Below are 19,731 nucleotides of genomic sequence, written 5' to 3'. Positions count from 1 at the left end.
TGCAATACGAAGTCGATGAATTCGAATGAAAAAGATCGATAGCTATTACGGAGAATGGTAGCGGATGCATCGTGGATTTGCTCGAATGAAAGTCCAACGGAGACTTGGTTATTCCGAAGCAGTTACAATAACAACCGTTAAACGTGGAACGCGAAACTATATTCACAATAACGGTGCACGGTAAAATTGGGAAAAGGTGAGACGCTGAGTAACTGAGCATCTATTTCGAGTACAGTATCTCTTATCGCAACAATACAACTCATTCTACTGTATGTACAGGTGATGATCGTGTTCGAGGTTTAGGGATTATTTCGAAGAAGAAATACATAGAGAGAATCAGGTAGGGTAGGTGGCCGAGAAGGCAAGGAAGAAGAAGCAGTCTCGCGGGTTTAAGCACCGTCGCGTTCTTCGCCAGCATCTCTTCGAACGTTCTTTTTCCCCCTTGGGTCATTTCGTTCTGGAGCCGAATCGGCTGGTTGCGTTGCGTTGGTCGTCCTCTGGCTGGTTGTACGATTGGTTCGTGCCGATGCGGCCTTCGTTTTGATTGGTCGAATGGAATCGGCTAGCTAGGGGAAGGAGGATCATCGAGACGATGGCACGAGAGACCTATCGTGCTCTGGCTACAGTCAACTAGTCCCACAATCTCGGGGACCGACCGACCACGCAAACGTAATAAAACAACAGTTGCGGCCTTTGCGCTATATGTATATCTACTACCTTGCGTATTCTTGAACGTAGCCTTCCACTCTTCGCCGTTACAGGTTTTACTCTTCACTTAGTACACAGCGATACGTATTTGTACTCGCTCGATTTAACGTTTTCTCACAGAGCAGACAGACACGTAGACAAGAAATCATTGGTTTTAAGTGGAATAGCAAAGCGATCACGTGGAATAAGGTAGAGGCTATTGAATTATACGAAACACTTAGGTGCAATTGATTCATGCTATTGTACCAACGATATCGAGTAACTAACTTTGTAGACCAAATTTTACTTCTGACAACTTGGTTTTTGCGAGAAATCCACGAAGGAAACCCGTTCGTTTCCCCTGACTTTCTTGCGTTGGAAACTCCTGCGAGTGTGAGAATCGCCGCCATGAAACGTGGGAACAGCGATTTCCGTTCGTTTTACCCTCTTTGTTCTATCCCAAGTTCGTCCCAAGACGTGGCGAATCGTTGACCCCCGACTGATCCTCCTAACACGCGATGAAATTCAAATTATCATCCGTTTCTTGTTACTTTGAGGGAAAGAAAAAGGAATTACATACTTAAGTTGCGGAGGAACATAGAAACGTCTATCCAAACTTGTTCAACTGCATACAATAGATTGAAATAGATCTTGTACGCTTAGAATGCCAGAATTTAATCGGAAGCGTGAAAAACTGAGGAATAGTCGATAATTCGGTCATATTATCTCATAGATGGAAACCAAAGTGACGATGAGGAGTCGAGAATAGCGAGCAGTGAGCAGTGAGCAACGGTCCGAAAATGGGAGAGACGTGTGCGAGAGGGGAATTCGAGAAGCAGGGCGTGTTATAAGAGGGTGGCTGTCATGGCGAGGTGGAAATGGATCCTTCTGATTCTCTCAGCCTGTTTGACCGTAAGCAACGCTTACCTGGCCGTGCTGTCGTCCAGCACGCCAGCGGGCAGCGTGGTCTTCGAGGCGGGTGTACCTCAGCTCGGTGGTCGCCGAAAGTATGAGGTATCGAACGAACGAACCGCCTGGTTTGCTAGAAAACTCCTCAAGGTCCATCCGCACACTGGTCGCGTCACCTTGGCGCGTTCTTTGAGCTGCGATGGCCTTCAGTATCCACGGATCTTCACCTATTACGTGGATTCGACGAGCTCTAGGCTGGGCAGACGGACGATTGATTATTATAGCTTGCCATTGAGAATTTTGATAACCGGTTGCGGTGGGGAGAACCGAGATCTTGCTGCGACTAGGGGATGGATGGCAGAAACGTTGGCCTCGTACGCCATGCCCAGCACTGAACGGTATGATAAGCTTCTTTTCTCGATGCCAAAGCTTTTTCGTTACTTTCGTACATTTCTTTTCAAGCTCAAGCAATACAACCGTTTCTTTTTATCCTCGATAGATTCACCGAAGTTTGTCTCCGTACATCGCAGCTGGTTGCAGCTCTGCGCGATTTCCTCCCACAGACAGCTTTAAAAGAGTGCGAAACCAGATGGGGTGGGGTGGCGGATCCAAGATTTCTCATCGAAGGTGCAGCAGGCGATCTGGTCTCAGCCACGGAACAATGCCTTGTAGACCCTCTTTGGAAGATCTCTGTATCGATGAATCTCCGATGTGGTATGGAATCACGATTAACCGACGCCGAACATCGTCTCAAGATCGTCTTCCATCATCGTCAATTGGATGATACAGACTTGGGAAGACGGGTCAGGAGGGAGTTAAAAAACCAATCTCCCTATTTTGAGAAACCTTTGTACATAGAAGCCGTCGATGAGGAGAAAGAACCTGGCGTGTATGTTACTTCTGTCCGGGCTAGAGACCCTGAAGGCGGCACAGTCCGTTATTCCATGAGTTCTCTTCTAGATGCTCGATCACAGGCGTTGTTGGTTCTCGATTCAGCCACAGGCAGAGTTACCACTCGCGCTAGACTTGATCGAGAGAGCGTAGATGTCCATTACTTTCGAGTGTTAGCCGTGGACGATTCGTTTCCTCCCAGGACAGGCACGACCACCCTTCAGGTTAACGTTCGAGACGTGAATGATCACGCTCCGACTTTCGAGTTGCCAGGATATGACGCTTTCGTCAGAGAGGGTGTTCCAGTTGGTTCCACCGTGGTCACAGTGAAGGCAACGGATCAAGATTCGGGCAGGAATGCCGAGGTGGAGTACTCGATCCTCTCTACGACCAGCGGCAACGGAGCCGCGATCCCTGACGATGCTCTGACCTTTAGAATAGATCCAAGATCAGGGGTCGTAACGACTCGTACACCTTTGGACAGGGAGAAGATCGAGGTCTATACGGTGATCCTCAGCGTATCTGATCAGGCAACGCCTCCTTCGGCAAGAAAGAGCGCTAACGCGACGCTCGTTGTTCGCGTATTGGATGATAACGATAATTATCCTCAATTCACCGAGCGAACATACTCTGTTTGGATACCTGAGGACCTAGATTACACTGCCAATCCTGTAGTGGCACGTATAAGAGCCAGTGATGCTGATTCTGGGAATAATGCAGCTGTAAGATACGCGATAATAGGCGGGAATACACAGAACACCTTTTCGATAGACTCAATGAGCGGTGACGTTGCATTAGTAAAACCTCTAGATTACGAATCCACAAGGAGCTACAAGATAGTGATTCGCGCTCAAGATGGAGGATCACCAGCTAGGTCGAATACGACGCAGCTGTTGGTGCACGTGAAAGACGTTAATGATAATGCTCCGAGATTTTACACCAGTCATTTTCAAGAGTCTGTGTCTGAGAGTGTGCCTATAGGATACTCGATGCTAAGAATACAAGCTTATGACGCTGATGAGGGTGTGAATGCCCAAATTAAATATACCGTTGGAGCTAGGGACTTTTCTGGGGCTTCTACGGAAAACTTTCCCATAACTGTCAACTCTGAAACGGGATGGATTTATACAACGAAGCAATTGGATCGTGAACAGTGTTCTAGGTATATTATTCGCTTGAATAAGAAGTTCATTAAGTATTATTCTACCTAATATGAAATAATTCAATTTTACACTATTTTCAGGTACCAGTTCGTCGTAGTAGCTGCGGATTCGGGTGAAATGTCAAAGTCAGCTAGCGCTACTGTGATTCTTACTGTGACCGACGTTAACGATAACGATCCGTACTTCGATCCGAAAAGCTATGAAGCAGTCGTATCAGAAGATGATCCACCAGGCACTCCAGTTACTTCTGTCACAGCGACCGACCCTGACGAAGATGCCAGAATACATTACGAGATCACTGCCGGCAATACCAGAGGTCGTTTCTCTATCGCGTCTCAGAACGGACGAGGTCTCATTACAGTGGCTCAACCCCTCGATTATAAGCAAGAAAAGAGATTTGTGTTAACTGTTACAGCATCTGACAGCGGTGGTAGAACCGATACAGCTCTGGTTTACGTTAATATTTCAGATGCAAATAATTTTTCACCTGTCTTCGAAAATGCACCTTATTCAGTTTCTGTATTTGAAGACGCTCCGATCGGTACTACAGTTTTGGTCGTCAGCGCAACTGATTCTGATGTTGGAAAGAATGCTCAAGTTACCTATAGCTTGGACACTGATAATGGAGATCAAATTGTATCCGAATTTACCATCAATCCTCAGACAGGAGCTATTACAACCACTAGACCACTCGATCGCGAGCTCGTACCCGCATATTTGTTGACTGTCACTGCAAGGGACGGAGGTATACCACCTCTTTCGGATACTACAGATGTAGAAATATCTGTCACGGATGTGAACGACAATGCTCCGACTTTCGAGGCACCACAATATCAGGGTTCTATTCCGGAAGACGTTCTAGTTGGCACCAGTGTTTTAAGAGTTTCTGCTACCGATGCAGATACTGATCTTAATGGAAGGGTAAGAGAAATTTCGTTTCTAACTATCTTCTGTGGATTTAAGTAGTATTTTCAATTAAAATAGTCATTATTTTCTGCTATTTCAGGTAAGATACGCTTTAGAAGATGACGGCGATGGTGCCTTCGCCATTGATGCAACCACAGGGATAGTTAGAACAGCAAAGCCATTAGACAGGGAGTCGGTAGCAAGGTATACTTTAAAAGCAATGGCCATGGACAGAGGTTCTCCTTCATTATCTTCTGTGGTGCCGCTACTGATTAAAATAGAGGATGTTAACGACTCTCCGCCCGCCTTCGAGAACGATAAAATCGTTCTCTATATAGCGGAGAATTCTCCAATAGGCTCAACTGTTGGTGAAATCTACGCACACGATCCCGATGAAGGTCCCAATGCAGTGGTACAATATTCAGTCATAGGTGGCGAGGACTCAAATAGTTTTGCTTTAAATATCCGTTCTGGAGCGGATCGTGCGGAACTAATTACGCTCGAGGAGTTGGATTATGAATCGCCAAAGAAAAAGTTTGAATTGGTGATCCGTGCTGCTTCACCACCTTTAAGATCCGATGCACTAGTCCAAATTTTAGTGACAGATGTAAATGATAATGCGCCAGTGTTGAAGGATTTCCAGATCATCTTCAACAACTTCAAGGACTTTTTCCCAACCACACCAATTGGGAAGATACCTGCACTTGATGCGGATGTTACCGACAAACTGGTATACACGATTTTAGCTGGCAATAATGCAAATTTGATCGATTTGAACAGGACTACAGGAGAAATTCGCCTATCTCCTCAACTGAATACAAACGTTCCACGTGTGGCTACGATGGAAGTATCTGTCACTGATGGTATCAACGAAGTCAAAGCTACCATGACCCTTTCTGTACGCTTAATTACTGACAAAATGCTTTTGAATTCGATTACTGTACGATTGGACGATATGACTGCTGAAGCTTTTCTCAGTCCTCTTTTGAGCTATTTTCTTGACGGTTTGGCGGCAATTATTCCCTGTCCTAGGGAAAATATTTTCCTCTTCAGTGTACAGGAAGATGCGAATGTCCATGGGAAAATTCTGAACGTGAGTTTCTCTGCGCGCAGAGTCGAGCCAGGTGTGACAGACGAGTTTTACAGTCCTCAGTTTCTTCAAGAACGTGTTTACTTGAATAGAGGTATACTAGTCAGGCTTGCCACTGTTACTGTGTTACCTTTCGACGATAATCTATGCGTAAGGGAACCCTGCTTGAACTTTGAAGAGTGTTTAACTGTTTTGAAATTCGGAAACGCTTCTGGCTTCGCTAGCAGCGACACTGTGCTCTTCAGGCCAATATATCCAGTAACAACGTTTGCGTGCAGATGCGCGAAAGGTTTTACAGGCAGCAAGGAGTCCTACTTATGCGATACGGAAGTGAATTTGTGTTACTCTAATCCTTGCATAAATGGTGGAACTTGTCATCGAAGGGAGGGTGGCTATGCTTGCTCGTGCAGCCCGGAGTTCGTTGGCGAAAATTGTGAGATCTCCTTGGATAAGGACTCATGTGCTCCAGGTATATGCAAAGGGGGTTCCCAGTGTACCATCAAAACTACTGGTGGTTTCACTTGTGAAGGATGCCCTGTATCTACCTTAGAAAGCGTGACACCGTTATGTGAACTTAAAGCTCGTAGTTTTGGGCCCACCACTTTTCTTACATTCGCTTCTTTAAGGCAGAGAAACAGGTTGCACATCGGGCTGAGATTTGCCACAGAATCACCTAACGGCCTTCTGCTTTACAATGGTCGATACAACGAGAAACATGACTTTATTGCCTTGGAAATCGTACAGTCGCAAGTACAATTCAGTTTCTCTCTCGGTGATGAGGTTACTAGAGCCAGCGCCAGCATACCTGGCGGTGTTTCCGATGGTCAGTGGCATGAAGTGGAAGTTTCTTACATAAACAAAGGTGTCACGATTTCCTTGGACAACTGTGATGTTGCCTTAGCCTTGGAATATGGTGACAGGCTTGGTTCAAAGTGGTCTTGCGCAGGAAAAAATGAACAAGTGTTGGAGGAGCGTTGCAGCATCGTTACAGAAACCTGTCACCGCTTCCTGGATTTAACAGGACCTCTACAACTCGGTGGTCTACCTGCTATACCCTCCAGTTTCCAAATCAGAAACAAAGATTTTGTGGGTTGCATCAGTGATCTTTACATAGATCATAAGTTCATCGATCTGAATTCTTTCGTAGCGGATAACGGCACCAATCCGGGCTGCCCTGAAAAGATTTCTTTTTGCGCCTCCATGCCATGCAAGAATAACGGAAAGTGTCGAGAAGTGTGGTCAGGTTTTGTTTGTGAATGTGAGGAAAATTTTGCTGGACCCACTTGTGTGGATGAAGTCGGTAAGCCCTGGAATTTTCATGGAGACGGTATGCTCAGCTTTAACCCTCTGTTGAGGCCCATCCAATTACCCTGGTTGACGGCTCTCAGTCTGAGAACACGGTCTAAGCAAGCGTACCTTATGAGCGTTCAAATAGGGCAAAACAGTTCCGTGCTGCTCGAAATTAGGGAAGGAAAGCTGGTCGCCTTGCTAGATGGTGCAGAAATTGTTCAGTCCTTGAACAACGTCGCGGATGGTGAATGGCATAGGATCGAGATCGTCTGGCAGAGTGGACAAGTTTCTCTGGATGTCGACTATCGCAACAGACCAGTATCTCTGCCTCTGCCAGCGAAGTTACAAGGCCTCTACGTTGGAAGGATACTCGTAGGTGGACCAGAACAGTCGGCAAACGCGGAACTTCCATTTTTTGATGGATGTCTTCAGGATATTCGCATAGGCAACAATCAGAGTGTACTATTGCGACCTACTGTGCAGGAGAACGTTGAAACAGGTTGTAGTTCTGAAGATGTGTGCAACGTCGACTGTCCAGAAGCATCGATCTGTTTGCCAAAATGGCAAACCAGTGAATGTATCTGTGCTGCAGGACGAGTTGGTCATGATTGCGAGCGAGTCTGCGATTTAAATCCTTGTAATAACAGTGGTACTTGTGTTGAAGACGCCATCAGCCGCAGAGGATATAGATGTGAGTGCAATTCACCAGAATACTCTGGGGATTACTGTGAAATTAAGGCTGACCAGCCCTGTCCAGCTACATGGTGGGGTTCGCCTGTTTGTGGGCCGTGTCATTGTGACGAGTCGAAGGGCTATGACCCTGCTTGCAATAAGACTACGGGCGAGTGTTACTGTAAAGAGAATCATTACCAACCTTCTGGAAAAAAGGAGTGTATTCCCTGTGAATGTTATGCAACTGGAAGTTTTGGGCCCCGTTGCGACACCGAAACAGGACAGTGTAGATGTCGAGTTGGAGTTATTGGGCGATCCTGCACAGCGTGTCCCAATCCTTATGCAGAGGTAACTCTTCGAGGTTGCGAAGTAGTATACGATGGCTGTCCTAGATCATATGCTGAGGGTCTCTGGTGGCCTAGAACAAAGTTTGGAATGACTGCAGTTGAAGATTGTCCAGATACAGCTGAGGGGAAGACTTCTAGATCTTGCGATGACAAATTAGGAGGTTGGCAGGAGCCTGATCTATTTAATTGTACTTCTGAAGCTTTCATCGAGCAGAGACATCAGTTGGCTGCCCTCGAAACAAGAGATTTAACACTGAACACTTATGTGGCAGTCAAGATCGCTAGAGATGTGCACAGAGCAGTGAATTTAACGAAAAATATGTATGGAGCGGATTTGCTGATCGCTGAATCTTTGCTTATCGCACTGTTGCGATACGAAGAAAGTTTGGTTGGATTAAATTTGACTCACAGTCAGGATAAGGATTATGTTTCACATTTAGTTGGCATTACTAGCAGTATTTTGAAAGCTAAGTACGCAGATAAGTGGTCTAGAATTGAGATTCTCAATGGGGATACTCCTGACAAGGTTCTAGATGCAATGGCAAATTATTTAAAAACCCTGACTGCCTCTCAGCACGATACCTTCACTAATCCCTTCGAAGTTGTGGATGCTAACGTCGGTATGTATTATAAATTGAGAAATAATAGCTTTATGCACGTACCATCTACTAAAGCTGAGTCATTTTTCTCTCTTTCAGTATTAGGGCTGGACGTAGTAACTTCAGAAAGCTTATTTGGCTATGAGACAGCAGAATACAAAGAAGATCCATCCGCGTCCACGGCTAGACCAAGTGAAGCTGATCAGAAAGTTGTCATACCCGATACTTCGGGTTTTCTATCTTCTCCTATACATTTTGGACCGTCAATTACTTTTCCTAAGTATAATAATTACATGGCTGATCCGAGTAGATTCGATCCCTACTCAAAGATAAGGGTACCTCTTAGCGTGTTAGGTATCGAGCCTGTAATGCAAGGAGAATTAAATGTTAAGAAAAGTTTAATCAACCAAAAGGCTGTGTTGAGTTACGTGCAATATAAGCAGTTGGGTGCCTTGTTGCCTCAAAGGTGAATTCTATTTATTATACTTATTTGTTCCTCGTACACGTTATTTATTCCTCTGACATTGTAAGAAACGATTAAACATTTTTTTTTAGATTTGATGATTCGGTAGCTGTTAGGTGGGGTGTAGAAGTAGCAGTAGGATCGCCAGTTGTTACAGTATCTGTGTTGGTTCCTTCCGAAAATGGCTATGAATCCCTGACTGGAGTTCCTTTACAATCTCCAGTTCAGATTAGTCTTTGGCTGAACGAGAAGGACGATCTTAAAACAAGAACTAATCCACAATGCGTTCACTGGAGCACTGTCAGAGGGTAGAGTGTTCAATTCCTAGCATTTTATTAACATTTATTTGTCGCAGATACATTATCTGTACCTGTTCCTTTCAGGGTCGGTGAATGGAGTCGATTGGGATGTACAACAGAGGTTGAAGACGACTCTTTATCTTTCGGCACGATCGTAAACTGTTCTTGTCTACAGTTATCCACATTTGCACTATTAACTGATGTACTCGATTTGGAGTATGTCCCTGAACCGTCTCTATTGGAGGACGTGACAAGTTATAGCGCATTTATGCTTGCGCTGCCCTTACTGCTATCAGCTTTAATGATTCTATCTCTCATACGAGGTGGTGGCACAAATTCGAATAGTATTCATAAGAATCTAGTGATGTGCGTTTTCTTCGCTGAGGTACTGTACTTAATCGCGCTTAAAGCCAGAAGCCCACTAGTCTCCAATGAATTCCCATGCAAATTGACTGCGATTGGTTTACATTATGCATGGTTAAGTACATTCTCATGGACACTAGTAGACTCTATTCACCTTTATCGAATGCTTACTGAAATGAGGGACGTGAATCACGGACAGATGAGATTTTATTATACAATGGGATACGGCGCTCCAGCTATTATTGTTGGATTGACTATTGGCGTTAGGGCTGACCAATACGGAAACTTTTACTTGTACGTTAATTTTTAAAAAATTTCTCCTATATTCGCGAGGAAATTCTACATTTTACTTTTTTTTATTTCAGTTGCTGGTTATCCATCTATGAGACTGTAATTTGGTCTCTAATAGGTCCAGTTTGCGTGGCTGTATTCGTTAACTTTTGCATTCTCGTTATGTCTATAAAAGCAGCCTTCACGTTGAAAGAGCACGTTATGGGTTTTGGAAATTTGAGAACATTACTTTGGTTGTCTGTGGCTTCTCTGCCGTTGCTTGGATCCACCTGGACGTTAACAGTCCTCAATGCATCCGAGAATTCTCCAACTTTATCATACTTGCTCAGTATAGCAGTTGTTGTTCACGCGTCATTTAGTTTAATTGGTTACTGCTTCATTAATGGCAGAGTAAGGAGAAATCTGTATTTAAGCCTGTTGAGATGTATTGGAAAGAAAACACCTTTATTGGAGGGAAGCATGGGAAATGGAAGCAGTAGTCAAAATGTAAATGGCCATTCGGTAAGTATAATAATTAAAACAGTAAGACATACTTCTACAACGAGTAACTAGAAGAGTGCAAGAAAAAACTATCTTGTGTTCTTATAGCGATCTGCATTGGCATACTCTTCAACGTATAGCGGAGCGGAATCTGTATGTAGAAGAGTTCATGTAGGAGTTTCGACGAGCAGTACAACTTCACGAAGTACAAATAAGACTGGGTCCAGTCCATACCGTAGCGATACACATTTAAGACACACATCGACATCTACGAGTAATTATAATAGCGATAGGGATCCTTACATGTCTTCTAGGAGTCATCGATCAAATTTACATTCAAGACAAGGTATTGCCGAAAAGAGTTCAACGCTATATATGTATATTCTTTCTTAACAAACCCATATTATAATAATTTTTTGTAGAAGCTACAGAACCAAGGAATCAACGAAGGGACTCTGAAACAGATTCGGATGGATCCCAAGCAGAAGGTGGTGGAAGGAGTTTGGATCTTGCAAGTTCCCATAGCTCTGATGAAGAAGATGTGACGTCGAGATCTCACAGAAACATGGGAGTTTCGACACAGCAACCTGTCGCACATAGCTACCTTCCCAACATACATAGCAATCCCACCGAACATTTAAACATACTTTGCTCAAACACAGAACTCTTTCCGAACATTAAGCCTATATATGCACCCAGATGGAGTTCTCAATTACCTGAAGCGTATTTATCATCAAATGGTGAGCTCTGTCTACTAATTGAGCCTCAAGAAAAAGAAATGTATATGATATCGGACTGTAAAAGCCTCAACGTATTAATTTATAAAATATTATTCGCAGTAATGGATGTTCGCGGAAGTCAATGGTCAGGAGGCACCATGTCCGACAACGAAATGGCTTCGAATAAGACATCCAGTCCAAATCCTCTGCCTTATCCTGAAATGAACTCGCCTCAGAAAAGTCAGCCGGATGAAAATTATTCAGAGGGCGAGGAGAAACTTCATCATTTAGGGGAAAAGTATTTGTTCCCGTATACGGCAGAGGAAGATCATACCGTATCACCCACGCCTTACATGCTTCCCATGTCTTCCCGCATTCTTGCATCCAGTATGAGCCACCACTCGCAAAATTCGAATCACGAGAACATGAGTGGTTCGGAGAGATATGGAAGCTTAAAGCGAGGGCAGAGTTTGCATGGATCTCAACACGATAATCTAAGCAGCTCTGAGAGATACGGAAGCTTGAAACGTGGAAAAATCACTCCTACTGTGTTGGAGGATTCACCAGAGTATATTCTACCAATGAGTGGTAGGATATTGTCTAGTTCGTTAACGCATGATCTACAGCATAGCAACGAGTTAGCTGCACTCAGGCAACAGCAACAACAGTACGAACCAGCTATTACTGAAACTGAGTGAGTGTTACATATAATATTATCTGTTTAATACTGGCCAGCAATATGGTTCCTTTCCTTAACAATCCCACAGAAATACGGCTTGCAATTGACTAACTCAATTTCCTCTTTAATTTGTGCTTACCTTGGAAAATGAAAATAATTAGCGAAGAGGTAAGCACTTGGAAAATTGCTGTTACAGATTACATTTAACTTTAGCGAAGTATGTTTGATAATTTATATACTCCGTGTGCAGTTAGTAATTTCATCTACTCAATATTATTTCAGGAAGGATACTAATGCGGAAACGTCAGTATGACAACATCCGTTCTACAAACAAACACCGTACAAAGTAATATAACGTACTATTAGTTTAAAACTCAAATAATTGTATATGTATATGTCGCAGTTAAAGCGTAAACTGTAGAGTATAGCTACGTAGCGATAAATGCATACATTTTCTGATTTGTTTTAGGAATTGAATTCATAAATCAACTGAAAGTGTAAAATTTCGACAATCAGGTTCTTTTTGGGTAGCAAAACTGTTAATTTTTAATTGATATATAATATATATTATATGTTAAAGTAGTAGATTGTGACTCCATGAATATTTGAACTAAAACGTAGCAGAAAATATATTTAATTATAGCAATAAATGTATACATTTATTTCATTTTACGCTTTGACTGTAACATAGAAATATTTCTTGGGACCGTTACTGTCTCAAAGTATATTTTAAGAGCGGCCATGACTGTACTTACAAAGTTAGCCATATCGATTAGTATGTATATGTGAGTGCCTGTTCGTATCTATATACATACAAACGCTTGTCGTTATTTTATTTCGTGTGATTTGAAATTCCTGATTTGGAAGCGATCTCTTCCAACTTCGTTCTTGTTATCATGATTCATAATCGATGATATCTGGTACGAAGATTCAGGAGACCACAAATGATCTCTAGCTCATTTCATCGTCCATGTAAGTAAATATCAATTATTATTTCTGTCCCTTGTACCTTCATTTCTTAACTCAGTATTGTGCAATGTATACATTCCACTATCATTCTATATTTAGATTTATTATCCCTTTTTCTTCCTTCGAAGCGAAAAGAAAGAAGGAGCAAAAAATGTTTACAATCTTTTTTATACATGCCATGGAAAAAGCGTACAATTGCGCGGCGCAATCTTCATAGTTTTGTATATATTTATACACAAAAATCTGATAAAATACATAATTTATATATATCCTTTCATCCGGCTGCCATTATTTTTCAACCTTTTATTTATTACAGGTTGTAAGGTATCCATATTTCTAAGGATACAGTCATCCACTATCTTTCTACACATTTTTTTTCACCTTTATTTCCTTCTAACTTACAATTCTTCGGATAATAGTGTTATTTGTACGAGTTGGCATCAGAGTTTCGTTGATAAAAATTACCTTTATTCTCATCGAAAATATAAATAAATTACAAAATATATATAGTTAGGTTAATATATCCGGAAGATCGTCATCTTTAACGTAAAATCAGTGTTTACTACATCTTGTTAAACATCGAGAACGACCACACGATTCAAGTAATGGTCATTTAGAAATTTCCATTCATCATCAATCGTAAGGCTGTACCCGACGTCATAATACCACTTTTCCTTCTCTACCAAGGTACGTTATACACAGGTGGGTGTCATCCATGTGAAATTATACATTTTTAAAGACTTCTCTTCATTCAGATTATTACAGTATTCTCTTACACTTAATAATATTGTAAGGATGATGTGCAAGTGCCAAAAGAACTTGTGTCATTTAATAAGTTTTAGCTGCTTTGTATATCCTTCGAATTGAATGTGCTCGAATGTGGCACCTGCACATCATGAATTAATCGCACTAAGGACTAGGAGGTTCATCGTTGCTACACAGTACTCTCTGTGTCAGATGCCACAGATAACGTTTGTAATTTTGGCACTGAGTAATTTTCGGTGTGATTGTGCGATTGTGTGCGACTCGATGCTCTTTCCAAAGTTGATGGCGCTGATGGCGTATCTTGATGCGCCTTCGGTGGAATGGGTGGTGGACTCACCTAAAAATGAAACAAGGAAAATTAGAGAAAGGTCTGTGTTTAATCGTTGAAATGGAGATAAAAATTTGCATTGAACTACGACATAAGAAAAATTACCTCTTGACCATGGAGAGAGTGTGTACTCTGAAATGTACCACTTGCAAAGTTTCCCGTGGAAACATTTAGTGGATTTATTATAGAAGGGGGTGAAATGTTCATAATATCATTGCACCTTGCCCGTGGTTCAAAGTCTTCGTAACTAAGATTATTCAGATTACTCAAGTGCGATTGAAAGTCTGATAAACTAGTCGTTGATATACCACTATCGCGAAGATCATTTGGTTCATTTTGTAACTCTGGATCATCATCAGTACTCCATTCAGTATTACGTTTGTACGCTAAACGCTTTGGTGGTGCAGGGGGTACGATTGTGTTTGTATTCGAATCACGTTTGTCAGGAGCTGAAATATAAAAAATAGTTTTCTCTTTGCTTTGAACAATTTTATTATAATTTTGAACTTACTGCAACCTCTAGGTGGGAGTGGTGGCGCTGGTTCTGGCCCAGGTTCGCTCCAAGAAGTTCTCAATCCAGCCTGATCGACTCCATCCGTCGGCGTTGGCAAAGAATGCCTTAATGGTAACTTTGGGCTTAAAGGTTTGCTCAAGGATCTCTGATGGGTAGGTCTAGGTGGTGTGCTTCCATAACCAACTGAACGAGGTCGCACTTCGCGCTGGGGAATAGGCGGAGGTCCACCATCCACCTTCGTGTAGAAACCTTCATCTTCTAGTTGACAATCACTCTCTACGTGAGAAGACCTAGAACCTATGGTTTCCAAGGTAGCAGGCCGCTGTTTCTCGTTTACTGGTAATGGGGGTAACGGTGAGCTAAAGAGAAAAAAATGAAAAGAAATCATTTTCAAGAAAAGTTTCCATCAAAAAATGAAAAGTGTAATGAATTTACTTGACGATGCTGTCTTGGTGAATAGTTCTTTGCCTTGCCAGAGGGCCTAAGCCTTGTTTTAGTTGCGTGAATCTTTCGTTTAATCTTTTATGCAAAGGTTGTACTCCGGCTGGAGCAATCTGACCATGCAAATTTAATCCAGCTTCCAATACGCTCATTTGATCTAGGATAAGACTTTTTAGCCTATTCACGTGCTGCACCATATCTGGATTCTGCCTAGCAAATTCTGGAGTTAGGAATGCCTCTTGATATTTGGTGATACCACCCATCACATTAGCATCGATGATCCCTTGAAGTCTCATGCTAAAGGGATTAATATTTCTATGAGGTTCGGCAGTGTATTGTGCGACAAGTCTCCTCAATTCTCTCTCCACGCTCTGCATAGTTTCACAGGCGTATTGCACAGGGGCCAGTAGTTCAGACCTCTTCTCGATCACTTCGAACCACCTCAAGATGCCGGGCAATTTTGATTCAGTTGTCAGCGTAGTTCTTTCAATCCAGAGAGATTTAAACTCGTTTTCACGATCAACTGGACCCCTATGGAGTGGTCGATCGAAAATAAATTTTCGAACATCGTTGACCAAGTAGAACGCTACAATGCGTTCAGGAACTTCCGCTCCCCGACAAGCTAGGCTACCTTCCTCGGGGATCGGTTTTACATTACAAATTTGTATATCTAAAACATTACAGTATTATTAAACTGTTTGAGAACTTTTGTTTCTATAAAAAAGACAAGAGAATTAAACTACATTACATTGTCCCTCAGACGTGAGAATACTCTCATCGGGCGGAGAATTTTTCATCAATATTTGTGCGCTTGGAAATTCAGTCTGTAATCGTTGCGTGAATGCTCCTATTCGCTCATACTCTAGACCACGATATATAAAAAGTTTATTCTGAAAAATTATAATAAATGTAACTGGAGTATATTATCAATTTTCTAAGACGTCTGAATTTGAAGTTATATTTACCCTAACGAAAAGTGGAAAACTAAGTCCATAAAAGCCAACCCGAAAATACTCTGGTTCAGGTCTAAGCTGTGTCAATATATTGTCCAGGAACTTGGCTTGCAGTTTCAACACATGACTCAATTTCGCGTAATCATATAATTTGGTCTCGTATAGCACTGCCAATTCCTTGCACAATGGTATGCCCTTCTCCCAACACTTGCCACGATCTAAGTAATGGATTATCTTGTGATAAAGTAGCTCCTTCCTTTGCCATTCCGGTTGCTGTGGATAAGAATGATCTGAAGGTAGTATCGTGGAACCCCAACCCAATTGATCGGCATATAGTTTCATCGTAAACCCTGCTTCCGTATAATTTTCAGCTGCCAGATGTAGATCGTGAAGTTTGTATATGTACCGTAGATACATCTCCTTCCGATTGAATTCATTTTTATAAAAGTTCTGTAGAAAGAGTAACAACAGCCCCATTGTATTGCTAAGTTTAATTGTTTGAAGGATGTAACTCTCACGAGATACTGACTAAGCTGCATACAAGGCGCATGTTTAGTCTATATGTATTGTTGTTTACACGTTATGCATTTCAACTAATACAATTAACACTTTGAGGTTGACAACGTAGTTTCGCAATGATATCATTGAAATATAACTTGTAACGTTTAAAAGTAAGGATCATTCAGACTGCTTGTATGCAATTCTTTGCGCAGTATACTCATCTAACTCCTAAATATCATTACCAGTAAATTAACGGTGCAAGACATGCGCTTGTCACGATTTTCATCGCCTTGAATCACACTTCGGTAGTCCAGTAACCGTTCCAAAAGACGAGTGATAGACGTAATGAAAGCAGTCCCACTTTCCTTCCAGGCCGGATCTTCTGATTGGACTCTATCCAACAACCTACGTGTAAGAATAAAGTAATATTACATTTCACAAGGAAAAGCATAGTGGCAAAACATGAATATGTGAACGTGTTTAAACTTACACAGCGCTTAGATGTTCCCTAGAAGCAGCAGTGGAATGAGAATATAAAGCAAGGTAAGACTTTAATAGATTCAAGATGTCCATTGAATTATTGCGATGCTAATATTATGGGATATATTTTTCCTCCTCCCGAAAAAAAGGATTACTTTTGTTTACGAGTTTGAGATGGGCTCAGATGAAACTTTTCGCATCTCGAGATTTCAACACGATTTGGATCTAATTTTGATCTATCTATCGGTACTCACATGGTATTGAATAGTTGCCTGTACTCGTCGTCGCCCTTGTTTTCGCTTATCAAAATGTCAAGCTTGTCTATCAATTCTGATTCAACCGATCTAAAGCTGCCTCGGGCTTTCTGCTCGCACTCCATCATATCGAAAAAGATATCCAAAGTAGCCTTCCTCAATTCACTTTCAGGGACCAAGGTGACCTCTAAGAAGGGTCCCACCATGCCAGGAATGAACTCCAGTTTACGGTCTTTTAGATAGTTCCACATCGAGAGTATTTGGAAGCCCATCAACACCCTCATATCCCCATACTTTTCCATTATCTTCTCTCGTTTCACCTCGGAGAATTGTTCAAGCTGGAGGGACGGTTGGGTGAGATACGCCACGGCCAAATTAAAATACATCGACCACAGCTGAGAATCGAAGCTACCGTGCGAAAAACGAAAAGCCAAAGGCTGTGCTAGTTGCTGTAGAGATTTGAGTATTACGTTGTTTGCTTGCATCCTAATCACTAACCAATCTGGTGGAAACACTTCTTTTTTCACTAAATCTCGAAGTACCACGAAGACCCTCAAAAGGAAATCCTTAAGGGGCTTCCGTTCGCCAGTGTGTGTAAGCTCTTCCCATAGCCTAACATAATGGTATTCATCCAGAAGCTGAAGCAATCCTATCAAGCCGGCCACTAGACATCCCAGAACGGGACCACTTGTGTTTATGACGATGAGAATAGTTTGTATTAGGACGTCGAGGATCGATAGGCACAGAGTCTCCACGTCATGATGTATGCAGTTGTTGACTTTATTGGTGTCCCGTTCCTTTTTGTGTAAAAAGCTAAGTATCTCTCCCAAAATGTCGGTACAGGAACGCAGCTCTTCACGCCTAAGTAGATGAATTCGCAAATGTCTGCATATAGTAATTAATAGCAGATTTCTGCTCTCATCATCTTCGCGAAATAGCGAAGAGGTAGTAAGATTCTTAATGGCAGTCAATTTGGCCTGCGTAAGCTGCAAGGGTGGCTCCCGTGGCAACGAATCAAGCATGGTGCAAGTAAGCTTAGCCACTTTAAGGACTGGCAACACGGCCATCAGTTGTTCAAAAACCGCTGAAATCGAGTGGAGCAGGGCAATTTGCGAGTGAAGCACCATTTCCTGTTGAAGCCCGAGCATCTTATTCAACGCTGCGAATACGCGATAGAGATCTCTCTTAAAGCTGTCTTCGCATTCTCCAGCTGTGGCTCTAGCGAACAGCAAACGACTCTGGATCATGAATTTAAAGATATACTCCAGTGAACGAAAACACTTGATAATAGGTTCCTGTTTCTCAGTAACAGTCACCCAATCCGCACAGTGTTGCACGCTGGTTTGAAGCCCCTTGTATACGAGCGCAGCGGCAAAGTGACCGGAAATATAGGCATCCATGACTGGTTTGAAGTGCTCGAATTTAGAGTCCTCGAGCAGGCTGAAGATAGAAACGAGAACTTGAAATACCAGACCGGAATGAGTTGTAGAATTGCCATTTTCTGTGTGAAACATGGAAAATAATGCATCCAAGATATCTTGAAGAAACTTGACCAACTCTTCGCCGTCTAATCGTAACACACGACCTAGTGTATCAGAAATTAGTTCTGGATGAGCCTTCCATTGGAGTAGACTTAGAAGATCGACATTTTGGGTCAATTTTGTGCTACACAGTAAAGTACGTATGAGCACAAATTCTTTCGGAGACCTGGAGAACGCTGGAGAGCCTGAAGAACAACCAAGAAAGATGAATTTATCGAAAGGGTTTAAGGTATCACACTAAGGAACGTCAGATGATTTAGGAAAAAGTCTGACCTGTCGCGTTTGGTTCTCTGGCGCTGCTGGGTAGGGAGAGGTAGCTTAGAGAATCCAATTTGGAGCGATCCTCGCACTTATAGATGTATAACTCGTGAGCGCCATCCTGAAGGGTAGCTCCTCCCGGTTCCATGAGACGCACGAACGCGAAGGAGAATAGCTTTTTGTCATTCTTCTCGCGTGCTGTGATAATAAGAGAAGCGTGGTGAAAATGACGTAAAAAAAGTCATCTAAATGTTTGCCGTATTCTATCGACTTACTAGAACAATGTCGAAATTCAAATCGCACATGGCTTCCATAAAATTTATCGATAGGTATCGCCAACCGAACTGTTTCTGCCCATGCTGGACTGTTGTGATGATAAATAACTAAACTTTGGTACTCTGAACTGCCTTCCATTCCTGCCGCTCCGAACAAACAACCTTCTAAAGGCTGCCCGTCTGCGTCCAGCACCAAAATGGTCACCTAACGTAATCCAGTCAAATTTCCCCAATATTATTTCTTCGTTAAGCAATGAAATGGATTGTGTAATTTGACGAGGGATACCTCGATATTTTTCCCCGTAGATTTCCCTCCCCTTTCAAATTCGCCGCGTTCCAATTTCAGGTACAAATCATTCCGTACGTCGCCTGGCATGATCACGTCGGAGAAGCCAAGTTTCTTCGTTAAACAGACATTTTTGAACAGCAGCGGATTCTCTTCTCTCACTTGAGACAGTTCACCGTGAAGAACGCGTAAAGAGGCCACTATACCATAATTTGGCTGACCCGGAAGAGGAGAACATTTGTTGTTGCGAATAATCTGCTCGTGTAACTGATGGAAATCCTTTTCTTCCCCCTGATACACCTAAATCACCAAATTCGA

General features: G+C 42.4%; 2 protein-coding genes across 7 annotated transcripts in view; one reads left to right on the top strand and one right to left on the bottom strand.

Annotated features, from left to right (window-relative positions):
* Window positions 1-1,551: 1,551 nt before the first annotated feature.
* Window positions 1,552-13,094, top strand: Stan (protocadherin-like wing polarity protein stan). Its single transcript, XM_076392399.1, has 12 exons — window positions 1,552-1,994; window positions 2,096-3,649; window positions 3,731-4,571; window positions 4,657-8,575; window positions 8,654-9,020; window positions 9,110-9,325; window positions 9,401-9,973; window positions 10,045-10,471; window positions 10,559-10,796; window positions 10,873-11,190; window positions 11,290-11,863; window positions 12,131-13,094. Exons 1-12 carry the CDS (start codon window positions 1,552-1,554, stop codon window positions 12,159-12,161), a joined length of 9,501 nt encoding a protein of 3,166 aa, XP_076248514.1. The 3' UTR covers window positions 12,162-13,094.
* The window catches only part of Spg (dedicator of cytokinesis spg), a 27,095-nt gene continuing 20,376 nt past the window's right edge, over window positions 13,013-19,731 (bottom strand). For 4 of the 6 annotated variants that reach the window (XM_076392410.1, XM_076392440.1, XM_076392447.1 and 1 more), the window contains 12 exons: window positions 19,414-19,713; window positions 19,128-19,332; window positions 18,868-19,050; window positions 17,054-18,779; window positions 16,810-16,827; window positions 16,562-16,724; window positions 15,831-16,268; window positions 15,614-15,755; window positions 14,860-15,535; window positions 14,422-14,783; window positions 14,016-14,359; window positions 13,013-13,919 (listed from right to left, as the gene is read on the bottom strand). In XM_076392410.1, coding sequence (XP_076248525.1) covers window positions 13,752-13,919; window positions 14,016-14,359; window positions 14,422-14,783; window positions 14,860-15,535; window positions 15,614-15,755; window positions 15,831-16,268; window positions 16,562-16,724; window positions 16,810-16,827; window positions 17,054-18,779; window positions 18,868-19,050; window positions 19,128-19,332; window positions 19,414-19,713 — 4,725 coding nt within the window. In that variant the 3' untranslated portion in view covers window positions 13,013-13,751. The remainder of the gene's footprint in view (window positions 13,920-14,015; window positions 14,360-14,421; window positions 14,784-14,859; window positions 15,536-15,613; window positions 15,756-15,830; window positions 16,269-16,561; window positions 16,725-16,809; window positions 16,828-17,053; window positions 18,780-18,867; window positions 19,051-19,127; window positions 19,333-19,413; window positions 19,714-19,731) is intronic. The other 2 variants (XM_076392421.1, XM_076392430.1) reach the window with 2 other exon arrangements.

Source organism: Calliopsis andreniformis, chromosome 1, assembly GCF_051401765.1.
Source record: "Calliopsis andreniformis isolate RMS-2024a chromosome 1, iyCalAndr_principal, whole genome shotgun sequence".
Taxonomy (NCBI): Eukaryota; Metazoa; Arthropoda; class Insecta; order Hymenoptera; family Andrenidae; genus Calliopsis; species Calliopsis andreniformis.
Note: the sequence above shows the minus strand (reverse complement) of the source record. Positions and strands in the feature narration are given on the sequence as shown.